General features: G+C 41.7%; 1 protein-coding gene across 1 annotated transcript in view; it reads left to right on the top strand.

Moving 5' to 3' along the window:
• The window catches only part of TTN (titin), a 272,150-nt gene that overhangs the window by 250,994 nt on the left and 4,209 nt on the right, over positions 1-16,947 (top strand). The window contains exons 250-268 of the mRNA XM_081051210.1: positions 76-378; positions 495-800; positions 894-1,184; positions 1,281-1,577; positions 1,702-2,007; positions 2,900-3,205; positions 3,290-3,571; positions 3,750-4,343; positions 4,473-4,760; positions 4,863-5,162; positions 5,671-5,973; positions 6,533-6,835; positions 6,945-7,529; positions 7,658-7,963; positions 8,084-8,383; positions 9,012-9,587; positions 9,696-10,001; positions 10,387-10,980; positions 11,119-16,889. Of these exons, the coding sequence (XP_080907336.1) occupies positions 76-378; positions 495-800; positions 894-1,184; positions 1,281-1,577; positions 1,702-2,007; positions 2,900-3,205; positions 3,290-3,571; positions 3,750-4,343; positions 4,473-4,760; positions 4,863-5,162; positions 5,671-5,973; positions 6,533-6,835; positions 6,945-7,529; positions 7,658-7,963; positions 8,084-8,383; positions 9,012-9,587; positions 9,696-10,001; positions 10,387-10,980; positions 11,119-16,889 (12,317 nt within the window). The remainder of the gene's footprint in view (positions 1-75; positions 379-494; positions 801-893; positions 1,185-1,280; positions 1,578-1,701; positions 2,008-2,899; positions 3,206-3,289; positions 3,572-3,749; positions 4,344-4,472; positions 4,761-4,862; positions 5,163-5,670; positions 5,974-6,532; positions 6,836-6,944; positions 7,530-7,657; positions 7,964-8,083; positions 8,384-9,011; positions 9,588-9,695; positions 10,002-10,386; positions 10,981-11,118; positions 16,890-16,947) is intronic.

The following is a 16,947-nucleotide window of genomic DNA, read 5'->3' as shown; positions in this document are numbered from 1 at the left end:
AAGTCTCTATTATTAACTATTTCCCCTGAATTTTATAAAATCATATTCATATTTGATACCTTTGTTTATACTTAGTCCCACCAAGTGCTCCTACCAGACCTGAAGTCTACTACGTGTCTGCGAATGCCATGTCTATTCGTTGGGAAGAACCCTATCATGATGGTGGCAGTAAAATCGTTGGCTACTGGGTTGAGAAGAAAGAACGTAACACCATTCTTTGGGTGAAAGAAAATAAAGTGCCATGCTTAGAGTGCAACTACAAAGTAACTGGTTTGGTAGAAGGACTGGAATATCAGTTCAGAACATATGCTCTCAATGCCGCAGGCGTCAGCAAAGCCAGTGAAGCTTCAAGACCTATGATGGCTCAAAATCCAGTTGGTATGTATCAAAATTTAAGGGTACATTCATTTATTATTAATATTATTAGTTGTAGCAGTAGTACTCGTAGAATTCAGAGTTGTATTTTTTTAACCTTATTTTTGCATCTCTTCCAGATGCACCAGGAAGACCAGAGGTGACAGATGTCACAAGATCAACAGTGTCACTGATTTGGTCTGCCCCAGTATATGATGGAGGCAGCAAGGTTGTGGGTTACATCATAGAGCGTAAGCCAGTGAGTGAAGTTGGAGACGGTCGCTGGCTGAAGTGCAACTATACCATCGTATCTGACAATTCCTTTACCGTGACTGCTCTCAGTGAAGGAGACACTTATGAATTCCGTGTGTTGGCCAAGAATGCAGCAGGTGTAATAAGCAAAGGATCAGAATCTACAGGCCCCGTCACCTGCAGAGATGAATACGGTAAAAAATACTCAATGTTCTCCTTTTAATTGATCACAATTGATATGAAAATTAACTGTCATATATTCATTCTCATCTGTTTGCCTATGACAGCTCCACCCAAAGCTGAACTGGATGCCAGATTACAAGGTGATCTGGTGACCATCAGAGCAGGCTCGGATCTTGTTCTTGATGCTGCAGTGGGTGGCAAACCTGAACCCAAAATTATCTGGACCAAAGGAGACAAAGAACTAGATCTCTGTGAAAAAGTCTCTTTGCAGTATACTGGCAAACGGGCAACTGCTGTGATCAAGTTCTGCGACAGAAGTGACAGTGGAAAATACACCTTAACAGTAAAGAATGCCAGTGGGACCAAGGCCGTTTCTGTCACAGTCAAAGTCCTTGGTAAGCAGGTCAAATGTTCTTTTGTTTTTATAGCATTTTCGAGGGTGGACATAAAGAAAGATTTTTTACTATTGCTTGTCGTTGCACCTGTTTCAGATTCTCCTGGCCCATGTGGAAATCTCACCGTCAGCAGAGTAACAGAGGAGAAGTGTACTTTAGCCTGGAACCTTCCTCAGGAAGATGGAGGAGCACAAATAACTCATTACATTGTGGAAAGACGCGAGACAAGCAGACTTCACTGGGTGATTGTTGAAGGCGAATGCCCCACCCTATCCTATGTAGTTACCAGACTCATCAAGAACAACGAATACCTATTTCGAGTGCGGGCAGTAAACAAATACGGCCCTGGTGTGCCTGCTGAGTCACAGCCAATTGTAGCCAGAAACTCATTCAGTGAGTATTAACAGTTTTAAACAAATTGCTAGTTGAAATGTAATGGGGGGAGCAGGAGGGCAGTCATATCAGTAATGACTTGGTGCAATTCTGATCATCCTTATTTTCATAAAAATGTAAACAGCTATTCCATCACAACCTGGCATACCTGAAGAAGTCGGGGCTGGCAAGGAGCATATCATCATTCAGTGGACAAAACCTGAATCTGATGGTGGCAATGAGATCAGCAACTACTTAGTGGACAAACGTGAGAAGAAGAGCTTGCGCTGGACGCGTGTCAACAAAGACTATGTGGTATATGACACCAGGCTGAAGGTGACTGGCCTGATGGAAGGTTGTGATTACCAGTTCCGGGTGACTGCAGTGAATGCAGCTGGTAACAGTGAACCCAGTGAAGCTTCCGACTTTATCTCATGCCGAGAACCATCATGTGAGTTCCAAGAACCATACATAAACCTAAGGCGTATCAAAACCGTATTACAGTTAATCTCCCAAATGCCACTTTTGAGAACTTGTAGAATTTATGAATGGTCTAGAAAAGCATATGCTTATTAAAGGGATCTTAAAAATAGCCTAAGTCAGAGAACATTTTAATTATAACTTCTGTTGATACGTTAGCAATTACATTGCTAAAAATCCTTGCATTATTTTCTAATCTATGAAAAAATAAATTATTCTGCTACCAATATGAAAGGGATGTATTTCATAAATCTTCCAAAGAATGGAGAAAATGCACTGCAGTGATAGTAACTACTGAAAAGAAAACAAAGTCTTTTTTAAGAAGAGGCTCAGCAGAGCATAGTTTCTAGTATTATATAATAAGTGCCTAACGAAATAATTGTCACAAGAGCTGCAAAAATAGGAAGCAAATCCTTGTACAGAGTGTTAGCCCCAAAACGAAGGAATGAATCATTGGGACTGAATTGGGAAAACAGAAGAAAGTAAATCTTGTGCTCATTAGAGATGTAGTGACAAGTGACATTAACCCTGGGACAGCTGAGCAAATAAAGAAAAGCCCCTGATAATGGACACTTGAAACAATGAGCTTAGCTGAAAGATCACAGCATAGCTAGCCAAAGTAGCAAGAAAGAAATACCTACCTTTCTAAAGAAGTTTAATTCTTGAAACAGTAATCATAATAATAACAACAACAGTGACAGCATACAGTGCTGTCCTGCAACATCAGGAGAACCCAGTTACAAAGATTATCTTTGTGAGTGTAAAGAACAATAATACCTTTATGATTCTTGAAAACCGAAAATACAAATCTCAAAGCTTCCTTATTTGTTTAATATATGCATCTCCCTTTTAAAATTTTGTAGATACCCCTGGCCCACCTTCTGCTCCAAGAGTTGTGGACACCACCAAGCACAGCATTAGTTTGGCATGGACCAAGCCCATGTATGATGGTGGCACTGACATCATAGGATATGTTCTTGAGATGCAAGAGAAGGATACTGATCAGTGGTACCGAGTGCACACCAACGCTACAATAAGAAATACTGAATTCACTGTGACAGATCTTAAAATAAGCCAGAAATACTCCTTCAGAGTTGCTGCTGTGAACGTGAAGGGTATGAGTGAATACAGCGAGTCAATTGCTGAAATTGAGCCTGTGGAAAGACTCGGTATGTTTTACATAAGATTTTAGGTGAATTATTTGCTCGTCACACCTGTTCATGAATAATTAAGTTTTGATGTTTACTTTCCAGAAATACCAGATCTTGAGCTTGCAGATGATTTAAAGAAGACTGTGACCCTCAGAGCTGGTGTCTCGTTACGCCTTATGGTGTCTGTATCTGGAAGACCACCTCCCGTCATCACATGGAGCAAGAAGGGCATTGACCTCGCCAACCGGGCAATTATTGACACCACTGAGAGCTATTCTTTACTGATCGTGGACAAAGTTAACCGGTATGATGCTGGAAAATACACCATTGAAGCCGAAAATCAATCTGGCAAGAAATCAGCAACAGTCCTTGTTAAAGTATATGGTAAGTATTGGTCTGAAAATTGATGATGCTGTGAGTATATTCTCTAAAAAGATACACATTGACCTATGATTGGTCACCTCTCTAGAGAGAAACTATGTTGAGTATATTTTCTTACAAAAAAAAATCTATCAACCAATCAGGCAAATTAGAAGTATGAATCTTTCATTCTACTTTTTAGATACTCCTGGTCCCTGCTCTTCAGTGAAGGTTAAGGAAGTATCAAGAGATTCTGTGACCATTACTTGGGAAATCCCCACAATTGATGGTGGAGCTCCAGTCAACAATTACATTATTGAGAAGCGTGAAGCTGCCATGAGAGCATTCAAAACAGTAACTACCAAATGCAGCAAGACACTTTACCGAATTTCTGGACTTGTAGAAGGAACCATGTACTATTTCAGAGTGTTGCCAGAAAATATTTATGGCATTGGAGAGCCTTGCGAAACATCTGATGCAGTTCTGGTCTCAGAAGTGCCTTTGGTGCCTACAAAACTGGAAGTGGTCGATGTCACCAAGTCAACTGTTACCCTTGCCTGGGAAAAACCACTTTACGATGGTGGTAGCCGACTCACTGGATATGTTCTCGAGGCCTGCAAAGCTGATACTGAGAGATGGATGAAGGTTGTCACCTTAAAACCCACAGTCCTAGAGCACACTGTTATTTCCTTAAATGAAGGTGAACAGTACTTATTTAGAGTAAGAGCACAAAATGAGAAAGGTGTGTCAGAAGCCAGAGAGATTGTCACAGCCGTGACTGTACAAGACCTCAGAGGTATGTACCAATTCACCAAAAAAAAAAAAAAAAGACAATAATAGTAAAGTAAATTAAACATTCAGAATTCATGACACTATGTCATTAGAAATAATGCTTAAGAATAAATACCTAATTTCTTTCTCATAGTGTTGCCAACAATTGATCTTTCTACAATGCCTCAAAAGACCATCCATGTCCCAGCTGGCAAACCAATAGAGCTGGTGATACCGATCGCTGGTCGTCCACCTCCTGCTGCTTCCTGGTTCTTTTCTGGTTCTAAACTAAAAGAATCAGAGCGTGTCACAGTTGAAACTCATACTAAAGTCACTAAATTAACCATCCGTGAAACCACTATCAGAGATACTGGAGAATATATACTTGAATTGAAAAATGTAACTGGAACTACTTCAGAGACCATTAAAGTTATCATTCTTGGTAAGGACACATGATAAAAACACAAGCAAGTTGTTGATATTCAGTCACCCAATTTTGATTTGAAGTGAAAATTAATTTCCTGGATTTCTTTTTCTTTCATAGACAAGCCTGGTCCACCAACTGGGCCCATCAAGATCGATGAAATCGATGCTACTTCAGTTACCATTTCCTGGGAACCACCTGAATTGGATGGTGGTGCTCCATTGAGTGGTTATGTGGTAGAACAACGTGACGCCCATCGTCCGGGATGGCTACCAGTATCTGAATCAGTGACTAGAACGACATTTAAGTTTACCAGACTGACTGAAGGAAATGAGTATGTGTTCCGTGTGGCTGCAACAAACCGCTTCGGGATTGGCTCTTACCTGCAGTCTGAGATCATAGAATGTCGCAGCAGCATCAGTAAGTCCTTAGACCTTCCCACCCCATCTCTGATTCTAAATGCTAACAAAAAGGAATTTGTTTCTAATATGCCCTATTGTGAGTAAAAATGGGTCACAAAACTAATCCAAGATCTTTCTAAGCTTTCTAAACCTCCTTTTATTGGAGGTTTTCCACATGGTTAGATTTTTTTTTTTTTTGAAAGAAAGGGAGGAGGAGAGAGTTTGGAAGGGATAGATGGAAGGGAGGGATGGAAAAGGGGAGGGAACAAGGGAGCAAGGGAGGGAAGGAAGAACAGACTGGCTATGTTATCAGTAAGAAAAAATACAGAATGCATGCTTCATAAATGTTTATAAAGTTAAAGAAAATGAGAAACAAGAAGAAAAGTACAAAAATGAAAGTATTGGAAAAATAGTCAAAAGAGTCTTATATACCATTTAACAAGGTAAGACATACTTATACAAACATGAGTCTTTATTTTAATTTATTCATATTGCCATATTGTGTTTTTTCCTTTGTCTTTCTGCAGATATTCCTGGACCTCCAGAAACATTAGAGATATTTGATGTCTCCCGTGATGGCATGACACTTACTTGGTATCCACCAGAAGACGACGGTGGCTCCCAAGTAACTGGATATATTGTGGAGCGCAAAGAAGTGAGAGCAGATCGATGGGTTCGTGTCAATAAAGTACCAGTGACAATGACACGATACCGTTCTACTGGCCTTATTGAAGGCTTAGAATATGAACACCGTGTCACAGCCATCAATGTGAGAGGGACTGGAAAACCAGGTCGTCCTTCCAAACCCATCGTTGCCATGGATCCAATTGGTAATACATTTTGTATAAGTTTACTGAGGTGTAATTTAATGTAGTAAAATTCACTCTTCTGAAATGTATAATTCTATAACTTTTGAAAAATGTGCTTCTATAACCACCACCACAATCAAAACATAGAATATTTCCATCAGCCCAAAAAGTTTGCTTGTATCCCTGTGTCATCAATCCCGCCCCTACTCCAGCCCCTAACAGCTTTTGGCAAGTAACTTTTTATATTCTCTTGAGTCTATTTCCCGCTCTTTAAAATTGGACTCCTAATATATGCCCTGGATCACAGTTAAAATTTTAAAACAAGTTAAGATTTCTGAAAGTACTTTAAAAACTGATGATAGATGTAAGTAGCAGTGATCATAAATAAAGCACATTTAAAACAAAAGAAAAAGCAAGAGCTTTAAGTATTTTAACTGACAAAATGAATTAAATTTTTACAAAACAAAAAATACTCTAATGCTAACAGTCCATTTTCTACTGGATTTGTTAGGTGGCACAGTTGATCTTCAGCTTCACTGTATCTTTAACAAGTATGTTGTTGTCTTATTCTTCTTCCCAGCTCCTCCAGGAAAGCCACAAAACCCAAGAGTTACTGATACAACAAGGACATCAGTCTCCCTGGCCTGGAGTGTTCCAGAAGATGAAGGAGGATCTAAAGTCACAGGCTACTTGATTGAAATGCAAAAAGTAGATCAACATGAATGGACTAAATGTAACACCACTCCGACCAAAATTCGGGAATATACTCTAACACATCTACCTCAGGGCGCTGAATACAGATTCCGTGTCCTCGCTTGTAATGCTGGTGGACCTGGGGAGCCTGCTGAGGTACCAGGAACAGTCAAAATCACAGAAATGCTTGGTAAGACATAACGATCATTTACTTTCTGCTATAATTGCCTTAAGATTTATTTCCTTCTCCCTCCCCCCCCCAAAAAAAATGCTAATTGTAACACTATCTTTTTCCCCAGAATATCCTGATTATGAACTTGATGAAAGATACCAGGAAGGTATCTTTGTAAGACAAGGTGGAGTCATCAGACTTACCATTCCAATCAAAGGGAAACCATACCCAATATGTAAATGGACCAAGGAAGGCCAAGATATTAGTAAACGTGCCATGATTGCAAGCTCTGAAACACAAACTGAGCTTGTAATCAAAGAAGCAGTCAGAGATGATTCTGGCTCTTATGACTTGGCTCTGGAAAACAAATGTGGCAAGAAGGCTGTTTACATCAAGGTCAAGGTGATAGGAAGTCCCAACACTCCAGAAGGGCCCCTTGAATATGACGACATACAAGCTCGCTCTGTAAGGGTCAGTTGGAGACCCCCTGCTGATGATGGTGGTGCTGACATCTTAGGCTACATCCTCGAGAGACGCGAAGTGCCTAAAGCCGCCTGGTATACCATTGATTCCAGAGTCCGAGGCACATCTCTGGTGGTAAAAGGCCTCAAAGAAAATGTGGAATACCATTTCCGTGTTTCAGCAGAAAACCAGTTTGGCATAAGCAAACCCTTGAAATCTGAAGAACCAGTTATACCAAAAACACCATTGAGTAAGTACTCTTCCAACCACAGCATTGTGAACATTTTTTCACTACTCTTTCGTTTTAAAATGAAAGCCATCAGCGTATGAGATTTGGGACTACTCTAACACACGTGTGTTTTCCACTTATATCCTTAGACCCTCCAGAGCCTCCAAGCAATCCTCCAGAAATACTCGATGTGACCAAGAGTTCTGTCAGCATGTCTTGGTCCCGGCCCAAGGATGATGGTGGTTCTCGAGTCACAGGCTACTACATCGAACGCAAGGAGACATCAACGGACAAGTGGGTCAGGCACAACAAGACTCAGATAACGACCACAATGTACACCGTCACGGGGCTTGTTCCTGATGCTGAATATCAGTTCCGTATCATCGCACAGAATGATGTTGGCCTCAGCGAGACCAGCCCTGCTTCTGAACCAGTCGTTTGCAAAGATCCATTTGGTAAGAGAGACTTTCTGAAAGGGTTAAAATCAAAGAGGCAAGCTACCTCTTGGGTCTTTTTTTTCTTTTATTTCAGCAGTAAAGGTGATTCCCTTTTCAATTATTTTTAAAATATTTCAGATAAGCCAAGCCAACCTGGAGAACTTGAGATTCTTTCAATATCCAGAGATAGTGTCACTCTACAGTGGGAGAAACCTGAATGTGATGGTGGCAAAGACATCCTTGGCTACTGGGTTGAATACAGACAATCTGAAGAGAGTGCCTGGAAGAAGAGCAATAAGGATCGCATCAAGGACAGGCAATTCACAGTAGGGGGTTTGCTAGAAGCTACTGAATATGAATTCAGGGTTTTTGCTGAGAATGAGACTGGGCTTAGCAGACCTCGAAGAACTGCTATGTCTGTAAAGACAAAACTAACATGTAAGTAGCCGTTAGTTCTCTGCTTTTGATTTATCAGCTATGTAACATGTTAAGGCCAATTCTTCCTCTGTACTAAGTAGATCTCCAGGAAGCTTTATTGGTAAGCAAATGTTTGGAAAGAATTACTCACTTTGACATATGCGCTCACAGGGAATAGTTGATAGGAAGCCATTCCAAGCACATAACCTCAGCAGATGTTAGGTGCAATGAACTGAACACATTCCTAGAGCAATATCTTCCTCAAATGCAATGGGTTTTTCAAATAGTTCCTTATAAGATGTGAAGGGTCAACAAATCTACCCCACTTCAGTGAACATAAGTAAGGGCAAAGATACTACAGATTTATAGAGAGAATTCATATTTTCCTAAAAACCCCATACAGCATTAATGCCTCCCAATAATAAAGAGAAAAATCACTCTGCATAATAATGTGCTCACCGAATCTCCATTTTCCACATGACCCCAGAAAAATCACTGCAAAGAATTTTTACCAATTAGACTCATATAACTCATGGTATCTAATAAAGTGTTAGTCAATATGATAAATTCATTCCTGATATACAAGGACAGAGGACTACAGATTCAGTAGTAACAATAATGCATTAATATTATCTTTTGTATCCTTTAGCTGGAGAGGCCCCAGGAGTACGCAAAGAAATGCAGGATGTTACCACCAAATTGGGTGAACCTGCTCAACTCTCATGCCAGATTGTTGGCAGGCCTCTTCCTGACATTAAATGGTACCGATTTGGTAAGGAGCTCATACAAAGCCGGAAGTACAAAATGTCTTCAGATGGACGCACACATACTCTGACAATAATGACAGAGGAACAAGAAGATGAAGGTGTTTATACTTGCCTAGCTACTAATGAGGTTGGAGAAGTAGAAACCAGTAGTAAACTTCTCTTACAAGCAATACCACAGTTCCATCCTGGTTATCCACTAAAAGAGAAATATTATGGTGCAGTGGGTTCAACACTTCGACTTCATGTTATGTACATTGGTCGTCCAGTACCTTCCATCACTTGGTTCCACGGCCAGAAACTTTTGCAAAACTCAGAAAACATTGCTATTGAAAACACTGAGCACTATACTCATCTCGTCATGAAGAATGTCCAACGTAAGACTCATGCTGGAAAATACAAAATTCAACTCAGCAATGCTTTGGGATCAGTTGATGCCATCCTTGATGTGGAAATACAAGGTATTTTATTTTCATTTTCAGTGTTTTTTATTTTTCAAGGAAAAAAATATAATGTTGGGAAACACACTAAAAAAAAAAAACCACTACTGTTGTGTCTTCCCCCAACAGATAAACCAGACAAACCTACAGGACCAATTGTGATTGAAGCTCTACTGAAGAATTCTGTGGTGATCAGCTGGAAACCACCGACGGATGATGGAGGCTCCTGGATCACCAATTATGTGGTGGAGAAATGTGAGGCCAAGGAAGGGGCTGAATGGCAATTGGTGTCTTCAGCCATCTCAGTGACAACCTGTAGAATTGTGAACCTCACAGAAAATGCTGGCTATTACTTCCGGGTTTCAGCTCAGAACACTTTCGGCATCAGTGCCCCTCTAGAGGTCTCGTCAGTTGTGATCATCAAGAGTCCATTTGGTGAGTGCAACCTCTTGTACAACTTCTACAATCTTCACATGGCAAAATTCCATTTTTACATAAAACTTTTTAACGGTAATAAATTTTGGAAGGAAATAGCAAAGATTCAGGTAAAGCACAATTGCCTTTTAGCTTACTTAACTTTAACTGAATTTTTACATATCTAAAAGGGCAAATATATACCCTGTCCCCTCTTCCTTAAAAAGGCATTTTGTGTTTTGATAAGTTTCTTAGCATAAAGTAACCAATTTTATTTTCGGGAAGAACTATTCTTAGTAGAACTTGGAGTTCATAATATTTTATTTTTTTTAAATAAGCGTTTCATAAAGTTGCTTGTTTCACCTTGACTCAAATCTTTGTTTATTTGTTTGTTTGTTTGAAATAGAAAAACCGAGTGCTCCTGGAAAACCCACTATCACTGCTATCACAAAAGATTCTTGTGTTGTGGCTTGGAAGCCACCTGCCAGTGATGGAGGTGCAAAGATTAGAAATTACTATCTTGAGAAGCGTGAAAAGAAGCAGAATAAATGGATTGCTGTGACAACAGAAGAAATCCGAGAAACTGTCTTTTCAGTGAAAAACCTTATTGAAGGTCTTGAATATGAGTTCCGTGTGAAATGTGAAAACCTAGGTGGGGAAAGCGAATGGAGTGAAATATCAGAACCTGTCACTCCCAAATCGGATGTGCCAATTCAGGCACCACACTTCAAAGAGGAACTGAGAAATCTAAATGTCAGATACCAAAGCAATGCTACTTTGGTCTGCAAAGTGACCGGTCATCCAAAACCTGTTGTGAAATGGTACAGACAAGGCAAAGAAATCATTGCAGATGGATTAAAATACAGGATTCAAGAGTTTAAGGGTGGCTACCACCAGCTCGTCATTGCAAGTGTCACGGATGATGATGCCACCGTTTACCAAGTCAGAGCTACCAACCAAGGGGGATCTGTGTCTGGCACTGCCTCCTTGGAAGTGGAAGGTAAAAACAAATCAGTAAACATAAGTTTGGTGCTAGATGACATATTATTAACTGGGGATGGGGTAGGGTGTGGGCGTGGCACCTAAACAGTGTTAAGTATTGTTAAATTATTTCCTTTTTCCTTTTATTCTTCTACAGTTCCAGCTAAGATACACTTGCCTAAAACTCTTGAAGGCATGGGAGCAATGCATGCTCTCCGAGGAGAGGTGGTCAGCATCAAGATCCCTTTCAGTGGCAAACCTGATCCCGTGATCACCTGGCAGAAAGGACAAGATCTCATCGACAATAATGGCCACTACCAAGTTATTGTCACAAGATCTTTCACATCACTTGTTTTCCCCAATGGAGTAGAGAGAAAAGATGCTGGTTTCTATGTGGTCTGTGCTAAAAACAGGTTTGGAATTGATCAGAAGACAGTTGAACTGGATGTGGCTGATGTTCCCGACCCCCCCAGAGGAGTCAAAGTTACTGACGTCTCACGAGATTCTGTCAACTTAACCTGGACTGAGCCAGCTTCTGACGGTGGCAGCAAAATTACCAACTACATTGTTGAAAAATGTGCAACTACTGCAGAGAGATGGCTCCGTGTAGGACAGGCCCGAGAAACACGTTATACTGTGATCAACTTATTTGGAAAAACAAGTTACCAGTTCCGTGTAATAGCTGAAAATAAATTTGGCCTGAGCAAGCCTTCTGAGCCTTCAGAACCAACCATAACCAAAGAAGATAAGACCAGAGCTCTGAACTATGATGAAGAGGTAGATGAAACCAGGGAAGTTTCCATGACTAAAGCTTCTCACTCTTCCACCAAGGAACTGTATGAAAAATACATGATTGCTGAAGATCTCGGGCGTGGTCAGTTTGGAATCGTCCACCGTTGTGTTGAAACATCCTCCAAGAAGACATACATGGCCAAATTTGTTAAAGTCAAAGGGACCGATCAGGTTTTGGTAAAGAAGGAAATTTCCATTCTCAACATCGCTAGGCACAAAAACATTTTATACCTCCACGAATCATTTGAAAGCATGGAAGAATTAGTTATGATCTTTGAGTTCATATCAGGACTTGACATATTTGAACGCATTAACACAAGTGCTTTTGAACTTAATGAAAGAGAAATTGTCAGTTATGTCCGCCAAGTCTGCGAAGCACTTGAGTTCTTACATAGTCAAAGTATTGGACACTTTGACATCAGACCCGAAAATATCATTTACCAAACAAGAAGGAGCTCCATCATTAAAATCATAGAATTTGGTCAAGCCCGTCAGCTGAAACCAGGGGACAACTTTAGGCTTCTGTTCACTGCCCCTGAATACTATGCACCTGAAGTCCACCAGCACGATGTTGTCAGCACGGCCACAGACATGTGGTCCCTTGGAACGCTGGTGTACGTGCTGTTGAGTGGTATCAATCCATTCCTGGCTGAAACTAACCAACAGATCATTGAGAACATCATGAATGCTGAATTTGCTTTTGATGAAGAAGCATTCAAAGAGATTAGCTTCGAAGCCATGGATTTTGTTGACCGGCTGTTAGTGAAAGAGAGAAAATCACGCATGACAGCATCTGAGGCACTCGAGCATTCATGGCTGAAGCAGAACATAGAAAGAGTCAGTACTAAAGTTATCAGAACATTAAAACACCGGCGTTACTATCACACTCTGATCAAGAAAGACCTCAACATGGTTGTGTCAGCAGCCCGGGTCTCCTGTGGTGGTGCAATTCGATCTCAGAGTGGAGTGAGTGTTGCTAAAGTTAAAGTAGCATCCATTGAAATTGGCCCACTTTCTGGGCAGATAATGCATGCAGTTGGCGAAGAAGGCGGACATGCTAAATATGTCTGCAAAATTGAAAATTATGATCAGTCTACCCAAGTGACCTGGTACTTTGGTGTCAGACAACTGGAGAACAGTGAAAAATATGAAATCACCTACGAAGATGGAGTGGCCACGATGTATGTCAAAGACATTACCAAATTCGATGATGGTACCTACAGATGCAAAGTAGTCAATGACTACGGTGAAGACAGCTCTTATGCAGAGCTATTTGTTAAAGGCGTGAGAGAAGTTTATGACTATTACTGCCGTAGAACCGTGAAGAAACTGAAGCGCAGAACAGATACCATGAGACTCCTGGAAAGGCCACCAGAATTTACCCTACCTCTCTATAATAAGACAGCTTTTGTGGGTGAAAACGTCCGGTTTGGAGTAACTATAACTGTCCACCCAGAGCCTCGTGTAACATGGTATAAATCAGGTCAGAAAATCAAACCGGGTGAGGATGACAAGAAGTACACATTTGAGTCTGACAAGGGTCTTTACCAATTAACAATCAACAGTGTAACTACAGATGATGATGCTGAATATACTGTTGTGGCAAAGAACAAATACGGTGAGGACAGCTGCAAAGCCAAGTTGACTGTGACCCCCCACCCTCCTCCTGCAGCCACAACACTAAGACCCATGTTCAAACGGCTACTGGCAAACGCAGAATGCCAAGAGGGCCAAAGTGTCTCCTTTGAGATCAGGGTATCTGGCATCCCCCCGCCAACATTAAAATGGGAGAAAGATGGTCAGCCACTGTCCCTCGGGCCTAACATTGAAATTATCCACGAAGGCTTGGATTACTATGCCTTGCATATCCGGGATACTTTACCTGAAGACACCGGGTATTATAGGGTGACAGCCACAAACACAGCTGGATCTACCAGTTGCCAGGCTCACCTACAAGTGGAACGCTTGAGGTACATCAAACAAGAATTTAAGAGTAAAGAGGAGCGTGAACGACACGTGAGAAAGCAAATTGACAAGACATTAAGAATGGCTGAAATTCTTTCTGGAACTGAAACTGTGCCACTGACCCAGGTAGCCCAGGAGGCCCTGAGAGAAGCTGCCATCCTTTACAAACCAGCTGTAAGCACCAAGACTGTAAAGGGAGAATTCCGACTTGAGACGGAAGAAAAGAAGGAAGAGAGAAAACTCCGTATGCCATATGAAGTGCCAGAGCCACGCAAGTTCAAAAAGACCATCGTAGAAGAAGACCAGCACATTAAGCAATTTGTGCCTATGTCTGACATGAAATGGTACAAAAAGATACGCGATCAATTTGAAATGCCTGGGAAAATTGACAGAGTTGTACAGAAAAGACCCAAGCGCATCCGCCTTTCAAGATGGGAACAGTTCTACGTGACACCTCTTCCACGCTTCACAGATCAATACAGACCTAAGTGGCGGATTCCCAAATTGACCCAAGACGATCTGGAAATGGTGAGGCCAGCTCGCCGGCGTACACCTTCTCCTGATTATGCCTTCTATTACAGACCTAGAAGACGTTCTCTTGGTGACATCTCAGATGAAGAATTACTCCTTCCCATTGATGACTACTTGGCAATGAAAAGAACAGAGGAAGAGAGGCTGCGTCTTGAAGAGGAGCTTGAATTAGGTTTTTCAGCTTCACCCCCAAGCCGAAGCCCCCCACGGTTTGAGCTTTCTAGTCTGCGTTACTCTTCACCACAAGCTCATGTCAAGGTGGAGGAGAGAAGAAAAGACTTTAGATATTCAACATATCACATCCCGAGGAAGGCGGAGACTAGTACAAGTTATGCAGAACTGCACGAACGGCACGCTCAGGCTTCATACAGACAACCAAAACAACGGCAAAGAATCATGGCTGAGAAAGAGGACGAAGAGTTGCTTCGGCCAGTTAAGACCACGCAGCGTCTCTCAGAATACAAAAGCGAGCTTGACCACATGTCAAAGGAAGCAAAGTCTAGAAAGAAATCAAGACGACAGAGAGAAGTGACTGAAATAACAGAAATTGAGGAAGAATATGAAATCACAAAACGTGCTCAAAGAGAGTCATCCTCATCTGTGTCTAGACTGCTGAGACGACGGCGTTCCCTGTCTCCAACTTATATTGAATTAATGAGGCCGGTATCAGAGCTGATCCGGTCACGTCCACAACCGGCTGAGGAATATGAAGATGACACAGAAAGAAGGTCTCCCACTCCAGAGAGAACACGCCCTCGTTCTCCCAGCCCTGTGTCTAGTGAAAGATCACTCTCCAGATTTGAGAGGTCGGCAAGATTTGATATCTTTTCCAGGTATGAGTCCATGAAAGCTGCTTTAAAGACTCAGAAGACATCAGAAAGGAAGTATGAAGTTTTGAGTCAGCAGCCTTTTACACTGGACCATGCCCCTAGAATCACACTGAGAATGCGCTCCCACAGGGTACCTTGTGGCCATAATACACGTTTTATCTTAAACGTTCAGTCTAAGCCAACTGCTGAGGTTAAATGGTTCCACAATGGTGTAGAACTCCAAGAGAGCAATAAGATTCATTACACCAACACGAGTGGGGTCCTGACCCTGGAAATTCTGGACTGTCATATTGATGACAGTGGAACATACCGTGCCGTGTGCACGAACTACAAAGGTGAAGCTTCTGACTACGCAACCTTGGACGTAACAGGAGGGGATTACACCACCTCCGCTTCCCGGCGCAGAGACGAGGAAGTCCTCCCATCTGTTTTCCCTGAGCTGACAAGAACAGAGGCATATGCGGTTTCATCGTTCAAGAAAACATCTGAGATGGAAGCTTCTTCTTCAGTCAGGGAAGTGAAATCACAGATGACAGAGACAAGGGAAAGTCTCTCATCACATGAACACCATGCATCTGCAGAAATGAGAAGGGCTGCAGTAGAAGAAAAGTCACTGGAAGAAAAATCCACCCACAGAAAGATCAAGTCAACTTTGGCTGCAAGAATTCTAACCAAGCCAAGGTCCATAACTGTCTATGAAGGCGAGTCTGCAAGGTTTTCTTGTGACACAGATGGTGAGCCAATACCCAGTGCAACCTGGCTGCGTGGAGAACAAGTGATCAGTACTTCCGCCCGCCACCAAGTGACCACCACAAAGTACAAATCGACCTTTGAGATCTCTTCCGTCCAGGCTTCCGATGAGGGCAACTACAGCGTTGTGGTAGAAAACAGTGAAGGGAGGCAAGAAGCACAGTTTACTCTGACTGTTCAAAAGTCCAAGGTTACTGAAAAGGCTGTGACCTCTCCACCAAGGGTCAAATCCCCCGAGCCTCGGGTGAAATCCCCAGAAGGAGTTAAGCCTTCAAAACGAGTGAAATCCCCGGAACCAGTGACTTCTCCCCCAAAAGCTGTATCACCCACAGAGACAAAACCCACACCAGCAGAGAAAGTTCAGCAGCTCCCAGTCTCTGCCCCACCCAAGATAACTCAGTCCCTGAAAGCAGAAGCTGTTAAAGATATGGCAAAGCTGACGTGTGCAGTTGAAAGTAGTATATTATGCGCAAAAGAGGTCACCTGGTATAAAGATGGCAAAAAACTGAAAGAAAATGGGCATTTCCAGTTTCATTATTCAGCAGATGGTACCTATGAGCTCAAAATCTATAACCTCACAGAATCTGACTGTGGAGAATACATCTGTGAGATTTCTGGTGAAGGTGGAACTTCTAAAACTAACTTCCAGTTTACAGGACAAGCCTTTAAGAGTATCCATGAGCAAGTGTCAAGCATATCAGAAACGAAGAAATCAGTTCAGAAAACTGCTGAGTCAACAGAAACCAAGAAAGTAGCTCAGAAAACTGCTGAGTCAACAGAAACCAAGAAAGTAGCTCAGAAAACTGCTGAGTCAACAGAAACCAAGAAAGTAGCTCAGAAAACTGCTGAGTCAACAGAAACCAAGAAAGTAGCTCAGAAAACTGCTGAGTCAACAGAAACCAAGAAAACTGAACCAAAAGCTCCTGAACCAATTTCCTCAAAACCAGTAATTGTTACTGGGCTACAGGATACAACTGTTTCTTCAGAGAGCATTGCTAAGTTTGCAGTGAAAGCTACTGGAGAACCCCAGCCCACTGTCATCTGGACAAAAGATGGAAAGGTAACCAGTTCTTAAATGTCATTTAATTTTATCTTCTAAAACACTAACTTCTTCCCTC

Source organism: Rhinolophus hipposideros (assembly GCF_964194185.1).
Source record: "Rhinolophus hipposideros genome assembly, chromosome: 6".
In the NCBI taxonomy this organism is placed as follows: Eukaryota; Metazoa; Chordata; class Mammalia; order Chiroptera; family Rhinolophidae; genus Rhinolophus; species Rhinolophus hipposideros.
Note: the sequence above shows the minus strand (reverse complement) of the source record. Positions and strands in the feature narration are given on the sequence as shown.